At 36.9% G+C, this 23240-nt stretch overlaps 1 protein-coding gene and 2 non-coding genes across 3 annotated transcripts; 1 reads left to right on the top strand and 2 right to left on the bottom strand.

The window, feature by feature from the left end:
• Positions 1-202: 202 nt before the first annotated feature.
• LOC125369312 lies at positions 203-1090 on the bottom strand. The gene has a single exon (XM_048371331.1). The coding sequence runs from the start codon at positions 1088-1090 to the stop codon at positions 203-205; it is 888 nt and encodes a 295-aa protein (XP_048227288.1).
• Positions 1091-2162: 1072 nt separating this feature from the next.
• On the top strand, positions 2163-2269 carry LOC112535727. Its single transcript, XR_003079809.1, has one exon. It is a non-coding gene; the product is annotated as a small nucleolar RNA R71 (small nucleolar RNA).
• Positions 2270-7890: 5621 nt separating this feature from the next.
• LOC112535723 lies at positions 7891-7996 on the bottom strand. The gene has a single exon (XR_003079805.1). It is a non-coding gene; the product is annotated as a small nucleolar RNA R71 (small nucleolar RNA).
• Between the last annotated feature and the right edge of the window lie 15244 nt (positions 7997-23240).

Genomic DNA, 23240 nt, shown 5'->3' with positions numbered 1-23240 from the left:
TAAAACTAAATATGGGAATGCCTCCCAAATGCGCTTCTTTTTGGTCCTCGAGTCATTTAGCTGGACTCGGTGATAACTCCCTTCATGTGCGGGTTTGACATCTACTGCAATTTAGCTACCAGGTTATAGGTCCTCAGAATGTCAGTTGTCCTCCAAGCAGCCGCTTTTAGGTACTTCCTTCGAGTTGGCAATGTCCTTTCCCTCACTTGGTTGTCAAGTCTACTGCTGGAATCACCGGCAGCCCGTTATCCTCATCCATATGCGCATAGTCAAGACGTTGTGGAAGCTCTTTCAAATAGAGAACCAACGGTTCCTCAAGTGATGGCCTCAACTTCTGCACACCTCTCCTGTCAATCACAATAAACTCATCAGTATTGCTGTTTCGCTCATTTGCTAAAATAAATTCAAGCTGCTCCAACACTTCCTCATTTGACAGCTCATGCTTTTCTCCCTTTGGCAAAGTGGCATCTAGAGGGTCTTCAACTAACACTTCCTGCAACTGTGTCTCAATATCATTGTCAATTACATTAACAGCATACGCAACATTATTATGATCTAAAGACTGGCTTATGAGATTATGCAAGTCAAAGGTGATAGTCTCATCTCCAACCCTTAGTTTTATCTTTCCATCACAAACATCTATCATTGCCTTAGATGTTGCAAGAAAAGGTCTTCCTAGAATTAAGGGTACACTACTCTCACTGTCCATGTTTAAGATCACAAAATCAACAGGAAATATAAATTTATTTACTTTTAGCAGCACATTCTCTACAATACCCCTAGGATACTTAACAGATCTATCAACTAATTGTATACTCATCCTAGTGGGTTTGGTCTCTCCCATCCCCAATTTTACAAACAGACTGTACGGCATTACATTAATTTCAGCCTCTAAATCAGCTAAGGCATCATTGACAGATAAGTTACCTATAACACAAGGAATTGTAAAACTCCTTGGATCATGTCGCTTTTCCGGTAACTTGTTCAGGAAAATTGCTAAACATTCCTCGTTTAATGTCACACACGCCGAGTCCTTAAACTTCCTCTTGTTGCTAAGAATCTCCTTTATGAACTTCGCATACCGAGGCATCTACAAAATAACTTCAATAAAAGGTAAATTTATATGCAGTTGTTTAAAAATATCCAAGAATTTACCAAACTACTGCTCAACTTGTGCCTACTTTAATCTAGCAGGGTACGGGATTTTGGGCTGGTATTCCCTCAGTGGAATTTCCTTTGCCTCTTCCTTCTCTAGTTCCTTTGCCTTGGTAGCTTCAACTTTCCTGCTTGAATCTACCTGCACATCAGCATTAGTGTTAAAAACAGAAGAAGGACCCTGAACAAATTTACCTGACTGCAACATGATTGCATTCACATGCTTCCTCGGGTTGGGCTCACAGTTAGGTCGAGTCCCCGGCCGCCTCTCGTACCAACATCCTAGAAACCTGGCCTATTTGAGTCTCCAAATTTTGAATGGAGGCCTGCTGATCCCTAAGTGCGCTGTCTGTTTGCTGAAATCTATTGTCAGTAGAGGACACAAATTTCATCACCAACTCCTCAAGATTAGGCTTCTTTTCTTGAGGTGGAGGTAGTTGGGTGGACTAGCTTGCTGTTGTGGCTATTGCTGATGCAACCTCTAAAAACCGAGTGGTCCTTGGCCATTGTTATTCCTCCAACTGAAGTTGGGATGATTGCGCCAATCGGGGTTGTATGTATTATTGTACGGGTTGTTCTGCTGTCTAAGTACATTATCCATATAGTCTACCAGTTCATGGTCAGCATAAACAATAGAAGATGAAGAATTAGAAGGTGAAGAAAACATACCTCCACTTCAGTTTGCACCGTAGTGCAAGCTACCACAAAACTCGCTGCTTATCTAGGCTGCATGAACCGGCATCTGAAGCTGGTCTAATTTCTTGGTCAGAAGCTTCACTTGACCTGCCAAGGCTGCTATGCAGTCTAGCTGATTGACCACTCCCTGCTTGACTGGCCGACTCCTAGAGGATTGCCATTGGTAGTTATTCATGGCCATCTCCTCTATCAGATTTTGTGCCTGCTCCGACATCTTACTGTTCAGGGCTCCACCTACTGCAGCATCTACCATCTACGTAGTAGTAAGGTTCAAACCGTTGTAGAAGGTCTGAACCTGCATTCATATTGTTAGTTCGTGCTGTGGGCAACATCGGAGCTAGTCTTTACACCTCTCCCAAGCATCATACATGCTTTCGTCATCGAATCGCGCAAAAGAAGATATATCATTTCTCAATCTAGCAGTTTTAGCAAGAGGAAAATACTTATATAAAAACTTTTCAACTAATAATCTCCATGTCGTAATAGTGTTTGCCAGGAATGACTACAACCATCTTTTCGCTCGGTCCCTCAAAGAAAAAGGAGACAGCCTCAATTAAATGGCATCATCAATTGTTCCATTTATCTTGAAGGTGTCGTAGATCTCCAAGAAGTTGGCGATGTTAGCATTTGGGTCCTCGCTTGGTAATCCCCCAAATTATACACTATTTTGGACCATTTGTATTACGTTCGGCTTTATTTCAAAGTTATTGGCTGCCACTAGTGGTCGCAATATACTCGTCTGTGTCCCCTCAAGAGGTTTAGCAAACTCGTACATTGTCCTGTTTTGATCCGCAGCCTGGTTGTTGTCTCCCATCCCTACTGATCTATTGACAAGGGCTTTAATCTCTATCTGCGCCTCCTTTTCTTCTTGCATATGCTTCCTCAAAAGATGGAGGGATCGCTCTAGTTCAGCAAGAGGGTCTAAAGGAGTAGGATTAGAGCTCCTGGTCATAAACTACCTGAAATTAAGAGGCAACAACCAAAGAACATAGGATTGAATAAAATAATAAAGAATAAAAAGAAATGAAAAGAAAAAAAATAAAAATGGCTAGATCAACACAAACACAAATTCACTCTAGTTCACACAAAAGTGTCCTCGGCAACGGCACCAAAAACTTGATAGGCTTTTTATGTAGCAACAATCTAAGCCAGTGAACTGTCAATGCAGACTAGCACTAATGGCGAGTATCAAGGTCGTATTCTCGGGAAAGGGTGATCCTAGAACTACTGTAGCGTCTTATGTTATCTAACCTTAACAAATCGATGAAGTTGCTATTCTATGATTATATGCAAGCTAAGTGATTACCTAAATGTCAGACAGTTTGGAAGGATTTCATGAAACATTCAAAGGAAAAAGGAAACCTAAGAGGACCTAAGCTAGTTGGATTTTAGTGAAGGTAGAGATTATATTGATTACTAAGTGCAATTACCCGTGAGCGAATTATAAATTGAATTTGATTTCCCACTCGAGAATATCGAATTCCTAAACCTAAGAACCTAAACGATGGAATCTCTTTCTAATGATTGATTTTAGGTTAGACTTAAGATTAAATCCACTACTATTAAAAGTTGTTAATTCTTAATCCGGCTAGTCAATTACCTTTATCTCTAAGTGATCATTAACCAGTTCTTGCTATTCAAATTTCCAATTGCTACATGAACTTCTCAATTACATAGAGTAATCTAAACACCACAACTCACAATGTCTCATGAATAATGTGATTTCTTATTAATAATGAAAGCAAGAAGAAACAAGCATTAATAATCAAAGTCTCATAAAAACTAAATGCAATCCAACAATATAGGAATCCCAATGGGTTCAACAAATCTAGCCACTCATGCTAATAAGTAACACAAAGTAAGGAACAAATATAGAAAAGCAATTTGAAAGCATGTACACCCTTCTTCTTCAAGTCGGATGAAAAGCCCTAAATCCCCAAATCTGAATGATGAACCCTAAATTGCATCTTGGGTGCCTCCAAATCCACTCTTGATCTTCAATGTGATATTTAAACCAATGTAATCCTTCCTCAATAGGCGAAATAGTCTCCCAAAGTCGAATATCAAAGTCTGGAAAAGGGTGGCTCGTGCATGTATATGAAAAATCCAGTCAGAAAATCAAACCCTAGCAAAATAATTTGCATTTGCCTATATAAATGTCTCAGCATGGCCGTGCTCAAGCCCGTGCTGATCAGCTCGGGTGGAGTCTAGGCCGTACTAGACCTTCAAGTCCCACAAATTAGGTCTTCTTCTTGGTTGTGCCCTCGCCGGTGCTGAGCCACCACAGGCCATGATGGAGGCTATGGTGGCCTCGAAAACCGTGGCAAAATGACACTTTTGAGAGTCAGTGTTGATGGTTCAGCACGGCTAGAGTCTAGGCCATGCTCAACCTTGAAATGGTAGCCCTTGCTCATTTTTTATGAATTATGGTCCATATTTGCATGTATTTTCCTCGACTACTGATAATGTCCACTAATAATCACCTGAAATATGAAAGGAACCAAAACAGAGGTGATTCTGGCATAAAACAAGATAACTATGCACAAAAATGGAAGTAATTGGGCATATAAACATGTATAAAATAATGCACATCAGGATTTATGTCTCATCTTAATTGATTATCAAGGTAATCCGCAATGCCATCGGTCAAGCTAGTCAATTGCACTCCCATGTTTCCTTATGCCAGTCCTTGTGTCATTAAGAGTCCTCGTCATTGGAGGAGCAAGGAATGATGGAGATCCCAACGATGCAAATCATGAATAAGAATATTTGTGATGAGAACCCATGTAGCATGAGGAATTCTACTCCAACAAGAAAAGCTAATGATGCAAATCTTACTTGCTCAAGAAATCCTACTTCAACAAGGAGTCCTAATTCCACTAGGAATCGTAATCCAACAAGGAATTCTGATGGTATTAGGAGTTTAAGCTACAAAAAGAATACTATTTTCACTAGAAATCCTAGTCCGATTCAAAGTCCAAGTGAGATTGGGCTTAATCAAGATAATGGGCCACAAGATACTATTATCAACTCAATCTAATATATGGAGGCATGATCAAGACAAGATAAGCCCAAGATAATCAAGTCAAGCTAATTGGAGTCCAATACTCAAGAATGGGCCATATATAACATGTTACATAAGCTCAATTGTCGAGTTTATTATATGGACTAGGGTTGGATGAATTTTAGAAGTATTTGTTCATTTAAAGAAGTCTTTTAATTGTTAGGAGTCTTGTTTTAAGTTATGCTTTTAGTTTAGGAGGTCTATTCCTAGTCTTATTGTTATTTGCTCCCTTATCATTATAGATAGGTTTCTTTAAGGCCTATATAAGCTAGTACGAATTTCTATGTAAAGGGAGTTATTGAATATTGATTATTTTGTAGTTAATTCTCTTCTTTTGTTCTTAATGGACTTGGTGAATTTGTCAAGTGAAGGCTTGGTATTTTATAAACTTAGTTTAACTTAAACTTATGTTTATGTTAAACAACCTATAATTCTTTATAATGAAGGTTCTTAAGTATAAGTTATTTAAGGGTCCTGTTGGGAGTTAGAGTTTCTTTGGTTGATTAGGTGAATGATCCTTAGTGAAGATATTAACATGAATACGGGTTTGGCACAAGTTAGCCAAGTTCATATCAATCTATCGAAGACAACATGAGTTCTCGTCCTACTTGATCATTAAGGTAATCCTTAATTCCACCTGTTAAGCTTGTGAATTGCACTCCCATAATTCCTTACGTCAATCCTTATGTCATTAGGAGTCCTCATCCTTAAAGGAGCATGGAATGACGGATATCCTAATGGTGCAAATCATGAATAAGAATATCTAGCCGTGCCTCGGTTCTCGTTGTTCTCTCTTTCCTCTAAAAGATTCATCTGCAATCATTCGAAGAATGATATCAATACTCAAACAACTAATATTTGCTAACATATTATTGCGAATTTTCTTAGCATTTATTGTGTTTTAATTCTAAGATCACCCGTGTTTTGTGTCCTTTCGTGTTTCAGGAGATTTTATAGGTCCATCATTAGTGCTTTAGCAATTTTAGATCAATTTTAGATCAATTTTAGCAATTTTTGACCTTGGTTTGACTTTTACAAAGTCAACACGGCCCGTGTCGGATCCCGTGCAGAAATTCCAGGCCGTGTAGCTTAAGCACTTTGAAGCAGCATAACTTTTTAGGGTACCACGCCCTAGAGCACGGCACGTGTTGGTTAACACGGGCCAGAACATAGCCCGTGTTTGCTAACACGGGCAAGGACATGACCATGCTCGATTCAGTTCATTTTGTCAATTGGAGTCTAACATGGCTGGAACACGCCCGTATTTGCATAATGAATAAAAGGAACGAGCCAAAAAGAGAAAAAAGAGTTCTGAATCAGCGATTTTGATTTTTGATCTTTCGTTGTAATTTTGCTAGATGTGTTGTCAAGTATTTCAAGGGCTTCCAAGAAACTGATTCCACCTTGGAACGTCAGATTTGTGATCTGGATTTTGGATTGAAGATTGAGGAGGAACTTTGTAGCAAAGTTGTTCATCCAATTTTAGAAAAAGGGTGTATATGCTTCAATTTCTTTGTTCTTTCATTGTAATTGAATTCCTATTTACTTTAGACATGAACATGTGTAGCCAGATTGGTTGAACCCATTGGAGTTCCTTGTTATGTTGGCTTTGTACTTAATTGTTAAGATTGTTTGAGTTTCCTTTCTTGTATTCTTTTTGCAATTAATAAAATAAATCTAGTTTTCGTTACATTGATTGTAGTGATTATTATTCATAGAATTCTTTAGCAATTGAGAAATTGTAATTGAGTTCAGAAATCTAATTGTAAGAACAGGTTAATTTTCACTTAGAGGTAAGGTTAATTAATTTCCCAGATTAAGAATTAACAAAGCTTAATAGAGGTGGATTAAAACTTAAGGCTTACTTAATCAATCGTTAGGAAGAGATTCTAACTTTAGGCTCTTAGGTTTAGGAATTCGATTGTCTCAAGAGGGAGACCGAATTCAGTTTAGAATCCGTCGACGGGTAGCATAATCGGACTCAATAATTTATTATCTTTTGTTTGGTAGCCAACTAGTCTAGGTCCTCTTTGGGTTTGCTTTCTTGTCTTGATTATTCTATTTGCTCATTCATTCTCGCATTACACTTAGAATTTAGGTTTTAGTAAATCTAAAGAACTTTGTTATTAATTTTAGGCTAGATAACAAGGAACGAAGTAGTAACTTTAGGATTTCACTTTTCCGAGGGATACGATATTTCTAATACTTACTGTTGTGCTAGGCTGCATCGATAGGTTCACTGTCTTAGTTGTAGTTGTATAAGCATATGCGCATCAAGTTTTTGGCGCCATTTTCGGGGAACCTTTTGTTTGAAAACTAGAGTGAAATTTGTTATTTGTTACTTTAGCCATATCTCTTTTCTGTTTTTATCATTTACTTTTTATTCATTTATTCATTCATTTATTTGTTTGGCTTGTTGCTGCCTTGTTCATTTCAGATAGTTTATGACCAAGAGTTCTAATCCTGAGTAGACCCTCTACTCGAACCAGAGTAATCCCTCAGGCAGCTGAGGAAGTGATTAGATGTGGAGGAGGAGGAGCAGATTGAGATTCCTGTCCATACACCAATAGACATAGGAGATGGCAATAACAACGTCGTTGAAGCAAACAGGGCGATGTACGAGTTTGCTAGACCTTCCTTGTAAGGGACGCACACTAGTATATTGAGGCCACCTGTTGCAGTGAACAATTTTGAAATTAAACCAAATGTCATTCAGATGGTGCAGCAGAGTGTACAGTTTAGGGGCTTTCCTAGTGAAGATCCTAATGCCCACATCACGAATTTCTTGGAGATTTGTGATACCTTCAAGATAAATGGGACTACCAATGATGCCATTCGGCTTAGGCTATTCCCATTTTCCTTGAGGGTTATAGCAAAGAGATGGCTACAGTCCTTACTAGTTCACACTATCACCACCTGGAGTTCTTTGACTGATAAATTTCTTTATAAGTACTTTCCTCCTCCTAAGACTGCAAAGATGCGTAATGATATTTCTTCTTTTTTGCAGTTTGATGACGAGAGCATGTATGATGCGTGGGAGAGGTATAGGGACCTATTGAGATGTTGCCCATACCACGGTTTGCCATTATGGATGCAGGTGCAGACTTTATACAATGGCTTGAACTCAGCCACGAGGCAGATGGTAGATGTAGCTGCAGGTGGGGCCATCAACAATAAGATGCCATAATAGGCCAGGATGGCAAGGAGTGGTGAACCAAGTAGATTCTACATCAGCCTTAGCAGCTCAGGTGGAGCTTTTAGCTAAGAAGATCGACCAGCTCCAGATGCAAGCCCAAGCAGCATGGCTTGGCTACGAGTTTTATGGTGGCCCGCACTACAATGCAAACTGTAATGCGAGAGGTATGTTTGCTTTCTCTACATCTTCTTCTTCTGCTGACCATGAATAACTTGATTATATGGGAAATGCGCCCGGGCAGCAGAATAACCCGTACAACAACACATACAACTTAGGATGGAGAAACAATCCCAATTTCAAGTGGTAAATTAACAGTATCCAGGATCCACCAGGATTTCAGTGGTTGCACGAGCAGCAACCCCAACAACAGACTGTTCTCCCTCAACTACCTCAGAACCAGGAGAAGAAGCCCAACTTAGAGGAGTTGATGATGAAGTTTGTGTCCATTTCAGAGAATAGGTTTTAGTAGACGGACACAACTCTTAGAAATCAACAGGCAAGATGGGCTACTGATGCAACCTACACCTAAGGCAGTGAACCTATCGATGCGGCCTAGCACTAGTGAGTATCAAGGTCGTATCCCCAGAGATCGGGTGAACCTAAAGTTACTACTATTCGTTATGTTATTTAATCTGAAATAAAGTGCGAGAAGTTGAAATTACTTAACTAATGAATATGAATGCAAATAAATGAATGAACAGCAACTGACAGTCGAAAGACAACCGTAACAAAAGAAGCAAACCCGAAGGGGACCTAAGTGATGGAATTCTAAGGTTGATTTTATAAATTACCAATCGCTACCCGTGCCTAAATCCTGAATCGAACTCAGCTCCTCTCTTGAGCTCACCAAGTTCCTAAACCTGCACTAACCTAATGGAATCTCTTCCTATCGGATTATTACAGATTAGCATTAAGCGTGATTTAGATCTATTAAGAGTTGTTAATTCTTAATTCAACGAGTGAATTAACCTTATCTCTAAGTGTTAACTACCAGTTCTTACTATTCAATTTCCAGTTGTAACAAGTATTTCTCAATGTCAAGAAACAAACCAAAAGACAATTAATTCAACGTCTCAAATTAATTGAATCAAACTTTATTACTAAACAGCAAGAAGATTACAAGAATAGCAAATAAAAATCTAATAATTAAGCACAATCCATCAACAAAGGTGAACCCCAATGGGTTTGGTAGCCCTAGCTACTCATAATGAAAGAAACAAATACAAAAGGAAATAAATAACAGAAAACGAAATGGAACATGTAACCCCTCTTCTCTCGAATCGGAGTGGAAATGTCGCAAGCCAACTCTTAAACCAGCCTCAAGTATGGATCTCGGATGTCTTGATCAATTTGAACTGACGTTGGTCTCCCAAAATGTCAAGAACAGAGGAGTAGAAGTAAGGGGTCGCGCACGTAGAGAAGTCTAGAAATCAGAAGCGGAACCTTGTCTTGTTTTACGTGTGCCTATTTATAGGTAGAAGTGCCATAGCCATTCCATGGTCCGTGCAAATATGCACGGCACATGCAATGGCCCAGGCTATGGGCACTAACCTCCACGAAATGCCATATTTCTGAAATTGTCTAAGGGAGGTCGTGCAAAAGCCTCGAAATGCATGCTAACAAGGAATTGACTCCGATAAACATCTAATATGTGTAAATCATCCAAATAGCTTGGTTTTGCCCGTAAATCAATCAATCTATATCAAAGAGTCCGAAAACCTGAAAAATTCATAAATATACCAAAGTGCGATCAAACAAGAATAAATATGACTCAAATACGCGAATAAATGACTGATAAACAGTCAATAAACATATGCATAGAATCATCTACATCAAGGCCTCCATATAGAATTTGGAGAATCAGCTAGGCTAGATTTCTAAGATGCTAGCTGAGAGACAGCTAAGGACGCTCCCCAGCACCACAGAGTCAAACCTGAGGGAGCATGTCAAGGCTGTCACCTTGAGATCAGGTATGCAGTTAGCTAGCTCTTTACCTATGGCTGATGATGATGTTGTTGTGGAGGATTAGCCAGCGAGGAAGGAGCCAAACTGCGTGAACTAAGGACAAGAAGAAGAGTCCTGTGAGAGAATACCAACCGCTTGATAGGTCACAAATAGTTATATGTATTGTGTTTAATTCCCTTACGATTTGGTTGAATAATGTACTTAATTATGGAACTTATGTTTATTCTGACTCAGAGGTTTTCTACACCCTATCACCCTGTAGACTAGTGGGCAAGTAGAGGTTACCAATAGAGGTTTGAAATGGATTTTAGAGAAAACTGTTGGGTTGAGTAGGAAGGATTGGGTAAATAAGTTAGATGATGCACTTTGGGCATTCAAGATAGCTTATCGTACTTCTATAGGTTTTACACCTTATAGGCTTGTGTATGGGAAAGCCTACCATTTACCTGTTGAGTTAGAGCATAGAGTCCTTTGGGCCTTAAGAACTTGTAATTTTGATGTTGATTCTATAGGTAAACAGAGATAGTGGCAGTAGCTCAATGAGTTAGATGAGTGGCGCCAGCAAGCATATGGCAAGTTATTCATCTATAAGGAGCGGACTAAAAGTGGCACGACAAACAACTGAGGGGCTCCAAGGAGTTTGAAGTTGGGGACTGAGTTTTACTATACAATTCACATCTATGTTTGTTCCCAAGGAAGCTCAGGAGTCATTGGTCAGGACCGTTCGTGATCCAGCAGGTGTTCCCATATGGCATAGTTGAGTGGCATCATCCCGATAAGGGGAGTTTCAAGGTGAGTGGCCATCGTTTGAAACATTATCATGGAGACTCGGTTGAGATAGAGGAGCGGGTCAATATGCTGTTGTGAGATTGACTTTCTGCATGAGTCCAGCTACACGACTTGGTCAAAAGAAGCGCTTTCGGTAGGCATTCCCGAGCTTATCCTTTACATTTCTATGTTTCTTTTTACGAATTTAATTTATCCTTTATACTTAGCTCATTTTTACATTTCAGTTGTTTTGGAACTTAACTCCTTTCATTTTTATGCTGTTTTGGGTGAAAATTTTCTTGGTTGTGCAAATTATTGAGTTATACAGGTGTTAGTGCAAAAAACGGAGTAAAAGCATATTTCTAGGCTCTAACACGGGACCAACACGGTTTGAGACACGGCCAGTGCCCAACTTCCTAGGGCGTGTTGAATGTGAAAAATGAAGTTACACGGTTCTCGAGAGTCACACGGCCTACAACATGGCATGTGCTACTCTATAGAGCTCGTGTCCTATTGCCCAGGGTGTGTTGGATATAAAAGTTGGAGAAGTTACACTATTCCAGAGAGTCACACGGTTTATAACACGGTCTGTGTACATCAACACCTGTATAACTATTGGGAGCAAGGCTTGGACGCGGTCTGGTTGGGAGCAAGGCTTGGACGCGGCTCGTGTTGTGCAAACGGGCCATAACATGGGTGTATAAGATGCAGCAGCCATAAAAAAGGGAGAAGAACACGAGCGTTTGGCGTATCACGACCGTTTCAGAGCAAAAATCCTTCTGATTCTTTTATTCTCTCGGGTATTCTCTACAAATTTTCAATTTTTGTGCAATCTTCTCGCGTTTTGCCATCAACCAAGTTTCCTTTTTTTTATTTTCTAATGTCTTTTCATTATTAACTGTTAGTTTTTATTTATTTATTATTTTATTTAGTTTTATTTTTATTAGTTTTTCTTTCTTTCTTTTCTCTGCTTATTTATTTGATATTATTCTGCTTAATGTTCTTTTAATTTTGTTTTTCTCTTTTCTACCTACTTATTTGATATTTTTTTATTTTATTTTATTATTTTGTCTTATTTTATTTTATTTTATTTTATTTGTATTTTATTTATTTCATTTTAGTTTTAGTTTATTTTAAGTTTTTAAGTTTTAATTTATGTGTTGGTTGAGGTATAATTAGTTATTTAATTCTTATTATGCAATTTTGCCTGTTTAGTCGTTACGCTGTCAAAATTTTGACTAAATTCTGTGCTGCTTGAATTATTTATTTGCTATGTATGCTTTATTTTCTATGCTTCTTCTAATGAATAATACCATTTTAGGTATAATGTCAGAACACATTAGACAGTAGCCTCTAGGACAAGCACAATACAAGAGACGTCGCATAGATGCAAACACTTCTTCTTCACAGTAGTAGGGTCCAACACCACTTGCACCAGCACAACCGCCACAACCAGACAGACCTTAGAGACCCCTGTTTGCTAACACGGGCCAGAACATGGCCATGCTCAATTCAGTTCATTCTATCAATTGGAGTCCAACACGGCCCGTGTTGGGGGGCACAGGCTGGAACACGCCCATATTTGCACAATGAATAAAAGGAACGAGCCAAAAAGAGAAAGGAGAGTTCTAAATCGATGATTTTGATTTTTGATCTTCCGTTTAATTTTGCTAGACGTGTTGTCAAGCATTTCAATGGGCTTCTAGGAAACTGATTCCACCTTGGAACATCAGATTTATGATCTGGATTTTGGATTGAAGATTGAGGAGGAATTTTGGAGCAAATCAAGAAGCAATTATGGAGATCACCTGCAGTGTAGATCAAGGCTTTGTGTTGTTCATCCAATTCTAGGAATAGGGTGTATATTTTTTGATTTCTTTGTTCTTTCATTGTAATTGAGTTCCTATTTGCTTTAGACATGAACATGTGTAGCTAGATTGGTTGAACCCATTACGGTTCCTTGCTATGTTGGCTTTTTACTAAATTGTTGAGATTGTCTGAGTTTCCTTTCTTGTACTGTTTTTGCAATTAATAATATTAATATAGTTTTCGTTACATTGATTGTATTGATTACTATTCATAGAATTCTTTTAACAATTGAGAAATTGAAATTGAGTTTGGAAATTTAATTTCAAGAACAGGTTAATTTTCACTTAGAGGTAAGGTTAATTAATTTGCTGGATTAGGAATTAACAAAGCTTAGTAGAGGTGGATTAAAACTTAAGGTTGACTTAATAATCATTCATTAGAAAGAGTTCCAACTTTAGGTTTTTAGGTTTAGGAATTCGATTGTCTCGAGAGGGAAACCCAATTCAGTTTAGAATTCGTCCATGGCTAGCATAATGAGACTCAATAATTTATTATCTTTTATTTGGTAGTCTAGGTCCTCTTTGGGTTTGCTTTCTTGTCTTGATTATTAGAATTTAGTGTTTAGTAAATCTAGAAACCTCCGTTATTAATTTTAGGCTAGATAACAAGGAACGAAGTAGTAACTCTAGGATTTCACTTTCCCGAGGGATACAATATTTTTAATACTTGTCGTTACGCTAGGCTGTATTGATAAGTTCACTGCCTTAGTTGTAGTTGCATAAGCATTCTTCGTTGTAGGAATTTGATGATTTATTCTCTCAAGAGACCCCACAAGGATTGCCACCAATTAAGGAACAGAGCATCAAATTGATTTCATTCCTGGATCATCTATTCCTAATCGGCTTGCCTATAAGAGCAACCTCGAGGAGACTAAGGAGCTTCAAAGGCAAGTTGAAGAATTGATGACTAAAGGATTGACTAGGGAAAGTATGAACGCCATTCTAGTTTTACTTGTGCCTAAAAGGACGAAACATGAAGGATGTGCATTGATGTACCGTCAACAAAATCACTATAAAGTATAATGGTTTGGTTTTATTTGGTGAGCATAAACAAGGGTGTTGAGTTAAAGCGCATGGAAGGGACAGTCATAAGCACCGAACCAATGCTTGGACAAATATGATAAGAGAAATTTAGTTGATCGAATATTGATATCAATTTTCAAGTGACCACGGATGAATCTTTTGGATGAAAGAGGAATGCCGAGAATCGAGTCATGCCCAAATATTCTGATTCAAGATTTTCACCATTGGAATCTCCATCATTCCTTGTTCCTTTAGGCATGAGGACTCTGAATGGCACAAGGATTAGCATAAGGAATCATGGGAATGCAATTAAAAAGCTCGACTGGTGGCATAGGGATTAGCTTGAAGATCAAGCAGGACGAGACGTAAATCCATGGGAGTAAGGAAGAAATCATGTTGTTTTCAATAAATCCAAGGGTAATAAGTAGGAATGCAAGCGTTTTGATGTTTTGGACGTATATAATGAAGTACTTTGGGTCGAAGCATTATTAGGTTACCGAACGAAAATTCCTCCTTGTTTTCATTAAATTGCCTTATAAAATTTGGGACTGCGAGATTTGTTGACCTATCAACTCCTCTTTGGTTCTTGAATTGAATTTAGTTTATTTCATCTTTATTTATTTATTTACTCATATTTAGCTTCTACTTTCTTCTTCTTATGGAATGAGGGCATTCACATTATAAAAACCATATGCAACCGAATATTTCAGGCCAGTGAGCATATTATTTCAGTTTTCTACATTGCAGATAATTAAGTTACGGGTTCTTTCAAGAACTTTGCGGACTTATGAAGACCTGCACTAGTGAAACTAGACTTATTGCTGACGTCTTTTCATTCCTTTGTGCTCTTTGTCTACCTTTTTGTTTAAATCAACTCAATCCTTACGCTTAGCCATGGAAGTGAATAAAGAACTTGCGATCTTATTTCTTATTGAATTTAAAATACTACCTTTGTTGTCATTTCTTTATTTCTTTTGTTCATCTCTTTCTAATCAATGTCTTGTATGAAGGTTTGGTTTTATTTGGCAAGCATAAATAGGAGTGTTAAGTTAAAGCACATGGAAGCGACAATTATAGACACCAATCCAATGCTTAGACAAATGCGAAGAAGAAAAATTAGTTAATCGAGTATTGATATCATTCTTCAAATGATTGCGGATGAATCTTTTGGAGGAAAGAGGGAACACCGAGAATGGAGGCACGCCTAAATATTGCATTTCAAGATTTGCTCAATTGGGATCTCCATCGTTCCTTGTTTCTCTAGTTATATGGACTCTTAATGACATGAGGATTGACATAAGGAATCATGAAAGCACAATTGACAATTTTGACCGATGCCATTGGGGCTTAGCTTGATGATCAAGCAAGACGAGACATAAATCCAAGCACGTTGATGAGAAATCATGTGGGTTTTGATTAATCCAAGTGTAATACTAATGGGAATGCGAGTTCTTGATATTCGCGACGCAGATAAAAAAGTAATTTATGTCGGCGTGTTATTAGGTAGACCCTCATGATTTTCCCTTATTTTTGTTAAGCTGGATCATAAAATTTAGGACAATGAGAGATGTTGACCAGTCAACTCCTCTCCGGTTCTTGATTTGACTTTAGTTTATTCATCTTTCTATATTTATTTATTCATATGTAGCTTCTAGTTTCTTCTTCATATAGAATTAAGGATTTCGCACTATAAAAACTGCATACAACCGAATACTTGAGGCTAGTGAGCGTATTTAATATTTTAGTTTTCTAATTTGCGAGAAATCAAGTTATCAGATCTTGCAAGAAATTCGCAAACTTATGAAGACATGCACTAGTGAACTTAGTCTTATCACTCACATCCTTCCTTTGTTCTATGTTCTTTGTCTACCATTATGTTTAAATCAATTTGATTTGATTCTTAGGCTTAGCCGTAATGGAAGAGAATAAAGAATTTGTGATTTCTTTCCATATCGAATCCGAAAGCCTACCTATGTTCTCATTTTGTTTGTTTCTTTTGTATCTCTCTTTCTAATTTCTATCTAATATGATGGTTTGGTTTTACTTGGCGACAATCATAAATGTAATAAATAGGAGTGTTGAGTTAAAGCGCATGGAAGCGACAATCATAGGCACCGATCCAATGCATGCACAAATGCAATAAAAAGAATATTAGTTGATCAAGTATTCATATAATTCTATAGGTGAATCTTTACAGGAAAGAGGGAAGGGCGAGAATCGAGGCATGCCTAGATATTCTTATTCATGAGATGCACCATTGGGATCTCCATCATTCCTTGCTCCTCTAAGGACAAGGACTCCTTATTACACAAGGATTGGCAAGCGCAATTGACAGGCTTGGTTGGTGGCATTGGAGATTACGTAGATGTCACACCTCATCTCACGTAGCCCAGGATGGATATTTAAAACCAAATGCTTTCTAAAATTTTTTTAGTTTAGTTGAATTATAACATGCTTACATATGTAAATGTAATAATGTATTTCAAAATCATAATTATGAAAAATAGATACTTTTTTAATATGATGTTTCATTACAACGACTATAACTAGAAATGCTTTTATTAAAAATTATTAAATAAGTTAATATATAAAGTTTTCCTTTCAACATTAACTTTATAACATAAGCTTTTTATGTACATAAGCATCATGGTATGAAACAAGGATGAACATTTAGATACAAGTTACAATGAGTATGTATATGACTCCTCATACGAGAAATCTTGGCCAACCTTACTCTCGCCATTAATCACACTTACTAGCTCAACCACCCATTATCAAGCCTTGCTTCCTGAATAAAATTTATGAAAAGAGTAGAATGAGTATAAAAATTCTTAGTGAATGGATATACAAGCAGAAAAAAATTTAGATAACTATAAGTAGAAGAAAACCATATAATTATACAAAATATTTAACATTGTGAATTGATGTGTGCTACTCGTGTTAGCTACAATCTAAGGCAGTGTACCTATCGATGCAGTCTAGCACTAATGGCGAGTATCAAGGTCGTATTCCTCGGGAAAGCGAAAGCCCAGAGTTACTTCTTTGTTCTTTGTTATATTAACCTAAAATGGATGATGAATAAATTCTAAACTAATTATTAACTACGAGCTAAGTTCTAAGGGAGATGCAGGAGTAATTGATAAGTGAAATAATCAAGACAAGAAGACAAACCCAAAGGGAATCTAAACTAGTTGGCATCTGAACAAAAGATAAAGGATCAGTGAGTCTAATTATGCTACTCGTGGATGAATTCTTAACCGAATTCGGTTTCTCTCTCGAGATAACTGAATTCCTAAACCTAATAACCTAAAGTTGGAATCTCTTCCTAACGATTGATTCTTAAATTAGCATTAAGCTTTAATCCGCCTCTATTAAGCTTTGTTAATTCTTAATCCGGCTAGTTAATTATCCTTATCTCTAAGCGATTATTAACCAGTTCTTGTTATTCAAAGTTCCAATTGCCAAACGGATTTCTCAATCTCATAAAGCAATCTAAACATCACAATTCACAACGTCTCATGAATAATGCATTATTTTATTAATACTGAAAACAAGAAGAATACAAAACCAACTCAAACAATCCAACAATATAATATCAAGCCAACATAGTAAAGAAATCCCAATGGATTAAATCAGTCTAGCTAAACATGTTCATGTCTAAAACAATCTAGGAAATCAATTACAATGAAAGAATAATGAAAATAAAACATGTACACCCTTTTCTCTCGAATTGGATGAATGTACCCAAATCCGGATCTACACTTTGATTAATCTCCCAAACTGCCTCTTGAATTGCTCCACTACTGTTTTGCACTCGGAATCTTACGATTCCGGGATTCTTACTCACTGCAACTCTCTCTCGCACTCAGTATTATGCAGAAACTGAACTAGCCACTAGGGCTCAATGTCACTCTTTTTCCCTCCCTTCTCTAAGAAAAATGAATTTTTCTTATATATTTAACTCAGCACGGCCGTGGTCAAGGCCGTCGTGGATCTCACCAAGTAGGGTTTCACCACGGCCGTGTTTTTCCCCCTGTTGGCTACCACGGGCCGTGTTGCTCCCCGTGTTATCCACCACGGGCCGTGCTGAAGGCCGTGGTGGCTACGGAAACCGTGCCCAAACTATTGTTTTGAAGACCATGTTTTGATGGTTGGTCACGGCCAAAGTCTAGGCCGTGATGGTCAGCACGGCCTTGACTCAGGCCATGCTCAATGTGTGCAACGCGGTCTCTTGTCCGATCTTGATGAATTCTCGTCCGTTTCCGCACGTATTGATCTATAATTGCTTAAACACCGATGATGGTCCTATAAATGTTCCTGAAATGCAAAAGAACATAAAACACGGGTGATCTGGGAATAAAAGCACAATAATTGCTAAGAACATACGCAATAATATGCAAGCAAATATGTGTAAAACTATGCTCATCATGAATCAAATTCTTGAGGCAATTAATCTCTGTTAAGTAAGAAAACACCACTGTAGAAATTGTTCTAACACTCATACAAAATAGCAATAATAATTATTAACATCATATACTTTAAATGGTATAAAAAGTCTCATAGATTTTAACCATCCTCACAACGATTATCACCAATCAATCATCATGCAAAATCCCACTCTAGGCATACTAGATGGCTAACCCTTCCTCTATATTAACATGGTCCGGCCCTTTTCCCTTTACCGGCCTGCAATCTAGTTCCTTGTTGTCTAATGCGCATTAACAACCACAAACAAATCACATGTGCATATATCAATCTCAACACATTTCAAACACACATCATTGTGAGGAGCATGTCTTGAAAAGAAAGTACACTTTCAGTCGCTCAAAGGCATTGGATGAATGCTCTTTTTAACATTAGAATAAAACTATATCAGACTGCCCCGTAATTGTGAAAATAAGTAATGTGCAATCGATGAGATTAAGGCTATCAATGTTTGTGCTTATGAAGAAAAAGCCAAGATCTTTAATTAACATTATATATTGATTAATTAGGCGATTTAAAAGCTGAAATATTCTTGTTGTTGAATTATAAGATCATCACATATAAGATCCAACACAAACAACCTACTTATGTTAATTATACTTCAAATTTGTAAAACCAATTGAATATATTTTGAAATAAGTACCAATATGAAATTTAATAAGCTTAAAATAACAACTTTAAGTTTCTTTTTTTCTAAGTTCAATATTCAGCTTTCAAATCAAAGAAATCAACTTTGCAAGGGCTTGATATCTACTCACTGAAAGTGGCCTTTAGTCATACTTAACAAGCTCCACAAAATATCTACCTTGCACTTGCATTTTCCTTGACTTTTCCAACACCTAATTGATAAATTTCACTTAGAATTCAACAAAATAATAAGCCTTTATATTAAACACACTTAAATCCTAAAGTTTCCTATACATCAAGCCACGCCTAATTTGGAGTTTTCTAGCTCAAGATATGAAATAAATAGTGAGGCTGAAAAATCAGAAAAATCCAACCCGAGAATACAGCTCACCAATCCTAACTCAAATCAATCAAAACTCTCATAATACTTACCAAATAAAGCCTTTATAGATGAAGAATATGGCCAAAAAAGTGCTTAAACCTTGAAATTCCTCTTGGGAAAAGATTAGACTAGTTTGTTTAAGGAAGAAACTCTCTCAATTCCTTTCTTTTCTTTTCTTATGTTAAGTGTGTGTGTGTGAACATATATGCATATGGAAACTTAGTAGTAGAGAGTGGATGATTCTAGACATATAGGATAGGATTAGTTGTAAAATATCCCTTTAGGTCCTTAATGAATTATTCATATTACTTATGAACCCTCTAACTTTTATTCTTTCATCCTAATTCAATCCACCATCTTTGTTTCATTTCAATTAAGTCCTACTATTATTTATTATTAAACACACTTAAGTACTACCTTAATTCAATTAAGATACTATACGAAAATGCAATGCTAAAAGGATGAATACATACTTAGAATATGGGTGTGAGAATAAATGATCAAGCAAGATGAGACGTAAATCCACGCGTGTAAGGGAGAAGTCTAATATAAATGAGAATGCAAGCCTTTTTATGTTTGGGACTCATATAATGAAGTAATTTAGGTCAAAATGTTTTTGGATAGTCCCACTCGAATTTATCCTTTTTTTTTGTAAGCTGGCTCATAAAACTTGGGACTACGAGAGTTGTTGCCCAGTCAATTCCTCTACCGTTCTTAATTTGACTCTAGTTTATTTATCTTTCTTTCTTTATTTATTAATATTTAGCTTCTAGTTTCTTCATCTTATGGAATGAGGGCTTTCACATTATGAACACCGCATGCAACCGAATACTTAAGGCCAACGAGCATATTATTTCAGTTTTCTACCGCGCGGGAAATCAAGTTATTGGTTCTTTCAAGAACTTTATGGATTTATCAACACTTGCGCTAGCGAGCATAGACTTATCATTTACGTCCTTCCTTTGTCTTGTGTTCTTTGTCCGCCTTTGTGTTTAAATCAACTAGATTTGATCCTTACGCTTAGTCTTACCGAATCTAAAATCTTGGCTATATTCTCATTTTGTTTGTTTCTTTTGTGTCTTTCTTCCTAATTTCTGTCTAGTATGATGGTTTGGTTTTATTTGGGGAGCATAAATATGAGTGTTGAGTGAAAGCACATGGAAAATAGCAATCATAGGCACTGATCCAATACTTTGATGAATGTAGAGAAATAATATTAGTTGATCATGTATTGATATCAGTCTCCAAATGACCACGGAAAATTTTTTTAGTGAAAAGAGGGAACAATGAGAATTGAGGCACTCCCAAATATTTTGATTCAGGATTTGCAGCATTGGGATCTTCATCCTTCCTTGTTCCTATAAGGAAAGAAATAAGAACAAAGCAAGGATTTCTTATCCGATTCTCTTCCATGGCGAAGCATAAGGATCAAATCGAATTGATTTAAACTCATGGGGAGAGAAAGAATACAAAAGAAAGGAAGGACGTCAGCAATAAGACTAGGTTTGCTAGTGTAAGTCTTCATAAGTCTGCAAAGGTCTTGAAAGAACCCATATCTTATTTCTCTGCAAGGTAAAAAACTAAAATAATATGCTCACTAGCCTCAAATATTCAGATGCATGCGGTTTTCATAGTCAAAAAGACTCATTCCATAAGAAGAAGAAATTAGAAGCTAAATATGAATAAATAAATAAAGAGATGAATAAACTAAAGTCAAATCAAGAACTAGAGAGGAGTTGACTAGCCAACAACTCTCGTAGTCTCATATTTTATAAGTCAGCTTAATGAAACAAGGGGAAATTCTTATCGGCCTAACTAATAACACTCCGGCCAAAATTACATCATTATATGTGTTCCAAACATCATAATGTGCGCATTCCCACTTTGATTAACTGAAACAATATAATTTCTCCGTCACGTGCTTGTATTTGCATTTTGTTCTGCTTGATCATCAAGTCACGCTCCAATGCCATGAATGAAGCTTGTCAATTATGTTCCCAGAATTTTCTTAACAAAAATAAGGAGAAATTCGTGTCGGCGTACCTAATAACACTACGACCCTATTTTCTTTATTATATGCCTTTTAAACATCGAAACGCATGCATTCATGCTTGTATTAATTAAAAGTAGCATAATTTCTCCCTTACGTGCATATATTTGCATTTCATGTTGCTTGAACATCAAGTCACACCTCAATGCCTCCGATCAGGCTTGTCAATTGCGCTCCATTGATTCCATAATGAAAACAAGGGGAAATTCGCATGGGCATTACCAAATAACACTTTGGCCCCAAACTTATTACTCACGTCCTTTCTTTCTTTTGTGTTCTTTGTCTACCCTTGTGTTTAAATCTATTCGATTTGATCCTTAAGCTTAACCATATAGAAAAGAACAAAAAACTTATGATTTTATTTGGAGAGCATAAACATGAATGTTGAGTGAAAGCACGTGGAAGTGGCAATCATAGGCATTGATTTAAGACTTGGACAAATGCGAAAAAAGAAAATTAGTTGATCGAGTATCAATATCATTCTTAGAATATTCTCGAATAATCTTTTGAAGGAAAGAGGGAATGTTGAGAATCGAGTCTCGCCCAAATCTTCTAATTCAGGATTGGCACCATTGAGATCTCCATCATTCCTTGTTCCTCTAGGCACGATAAGGAACAACTCTTTAGTCTTTGGGAGGCATATAATTAAGTAATTTAGTTTGGAGTTATTAGGTAGGCCCACATGAATTTTCCCTTATTTTCGTTAAGCTAATTCATAAAATTTGGGATCTTCATCATTCCTTGTTCCACAAGGCACGAAGACTCCTTATGACACAAGGATTGCCGTAAGGACTGGTTAACAACTCTCATAGTCCTAAATTTGATTATCAATCAGGATGAGACATAAATCCATGCGCGTAAGAAGTCATATTGTTTTCAATAAATCTAAGTGTAATATAAGCGAGAATATGAGAGTTTTGATGTTTGGAATGCATATAATGAAGTAATCTGGATCATAGTGTTATTAGGTAGACACACACGAATTATCCTCTGTTTATGTTAAGCTGGCTCACAAAATTTGGAACTACAAGAATTGTTGACCAGTCAACTCCTTTCTTATGCTTGATTTGACTTCACTTTATTCATCTTTCTTTATCGATTTATTCATATTTAGATTCTAGTTTCTTCTTCTTATGGAATGAGGACTTTCGCACTACAAAAAGCGCACGTAATCGAATACTTAAGGCTAATGAGCATATTATTTCAGTTTTCTACCTTATGAGAAAACAAGTTTTAGATTCTTTCAAGAGCTCACACTCGCGCTCGCTAGTATAGACTTATCACTCATGTTCTTCCTTTCTTTTGTGTTTTCTTAATTGTGTATTGATATTATTGATATGAAACCTTCATGAAAAAGCTTGAGAACCCCCTTTTGAAATGTGGACCCCCAACACATTAATATGAAAACCCCAAGAACCAATTCAGTTCAACCTATAAGAAAGGTTAGTAAACAGATTACTTAGAAAGATGATGAAGAATTAGAATTTAGAAAACTTGTTCCTAAATCCCAATTTGGAAACACTCCATAAGAAGATGGTCAATCCACTTGAATGTTTCTTAATCATGCATTCTACACGAGAACACAAAGACAAAGCAAACAGCTTTAAGGTTTAATAACCAATTATCATTCAATTTTTAACTTCAACTTCAACTTTAACTTTTTAATTCATTACATCAAAATTCGTACTAGCCTTATATAGGCTTTAGAAAACCCTAAATCTTGACTAATAAGGATTTACATCGGATATAGGATAAAGATAACCTTTTTAAGCCCAATTTGATTCATTCAAGCCTAATAATTAAATTAGATTAGTAAGCCTAGAACTTAAGTCCAATTCTTCAAGCCTTGATGTGTCCTTAGCCCAAATCTCTTGGATAAGCTCATCGATTTGCAATTTGAATCAAACTAGGACTCCCAGTTAAATTAGGATTCCAAGTTGAATTAGGATTCCTTTCGTTGC

The sequence above is a fragment of the Ricinus communis genome, chromosome 2 (assembly GCF_019578655.1).
Source record: "Ricinus communis isolate WT05 ecotype wild-type chromosome 2, ASM1957865v1, whole genome shotgun sequence".
In the NCBI taxonomy this organism is placed as follows: domain Eukaryota; kingdom Viridiplantae; phylum Streptophyta; class Magnoliopsida; order Malpighiales; family Euphorbiaceae; genus Ricinus; species Ricinus communis.
Note: the sequence above shows the minus strand (reverse complement) of the source record. Positions and strands in the feature narration are given on the sequence as shown.

Coding starts and splice junctions, on each gene's coding strand:
- LOC125369312 (XM_048371331.1), bottom strand. CDS start 1,090: ATGCCTCGGTATGCGAAGTTCATAAAGGAGATTCTTAGCAACAAGAGG.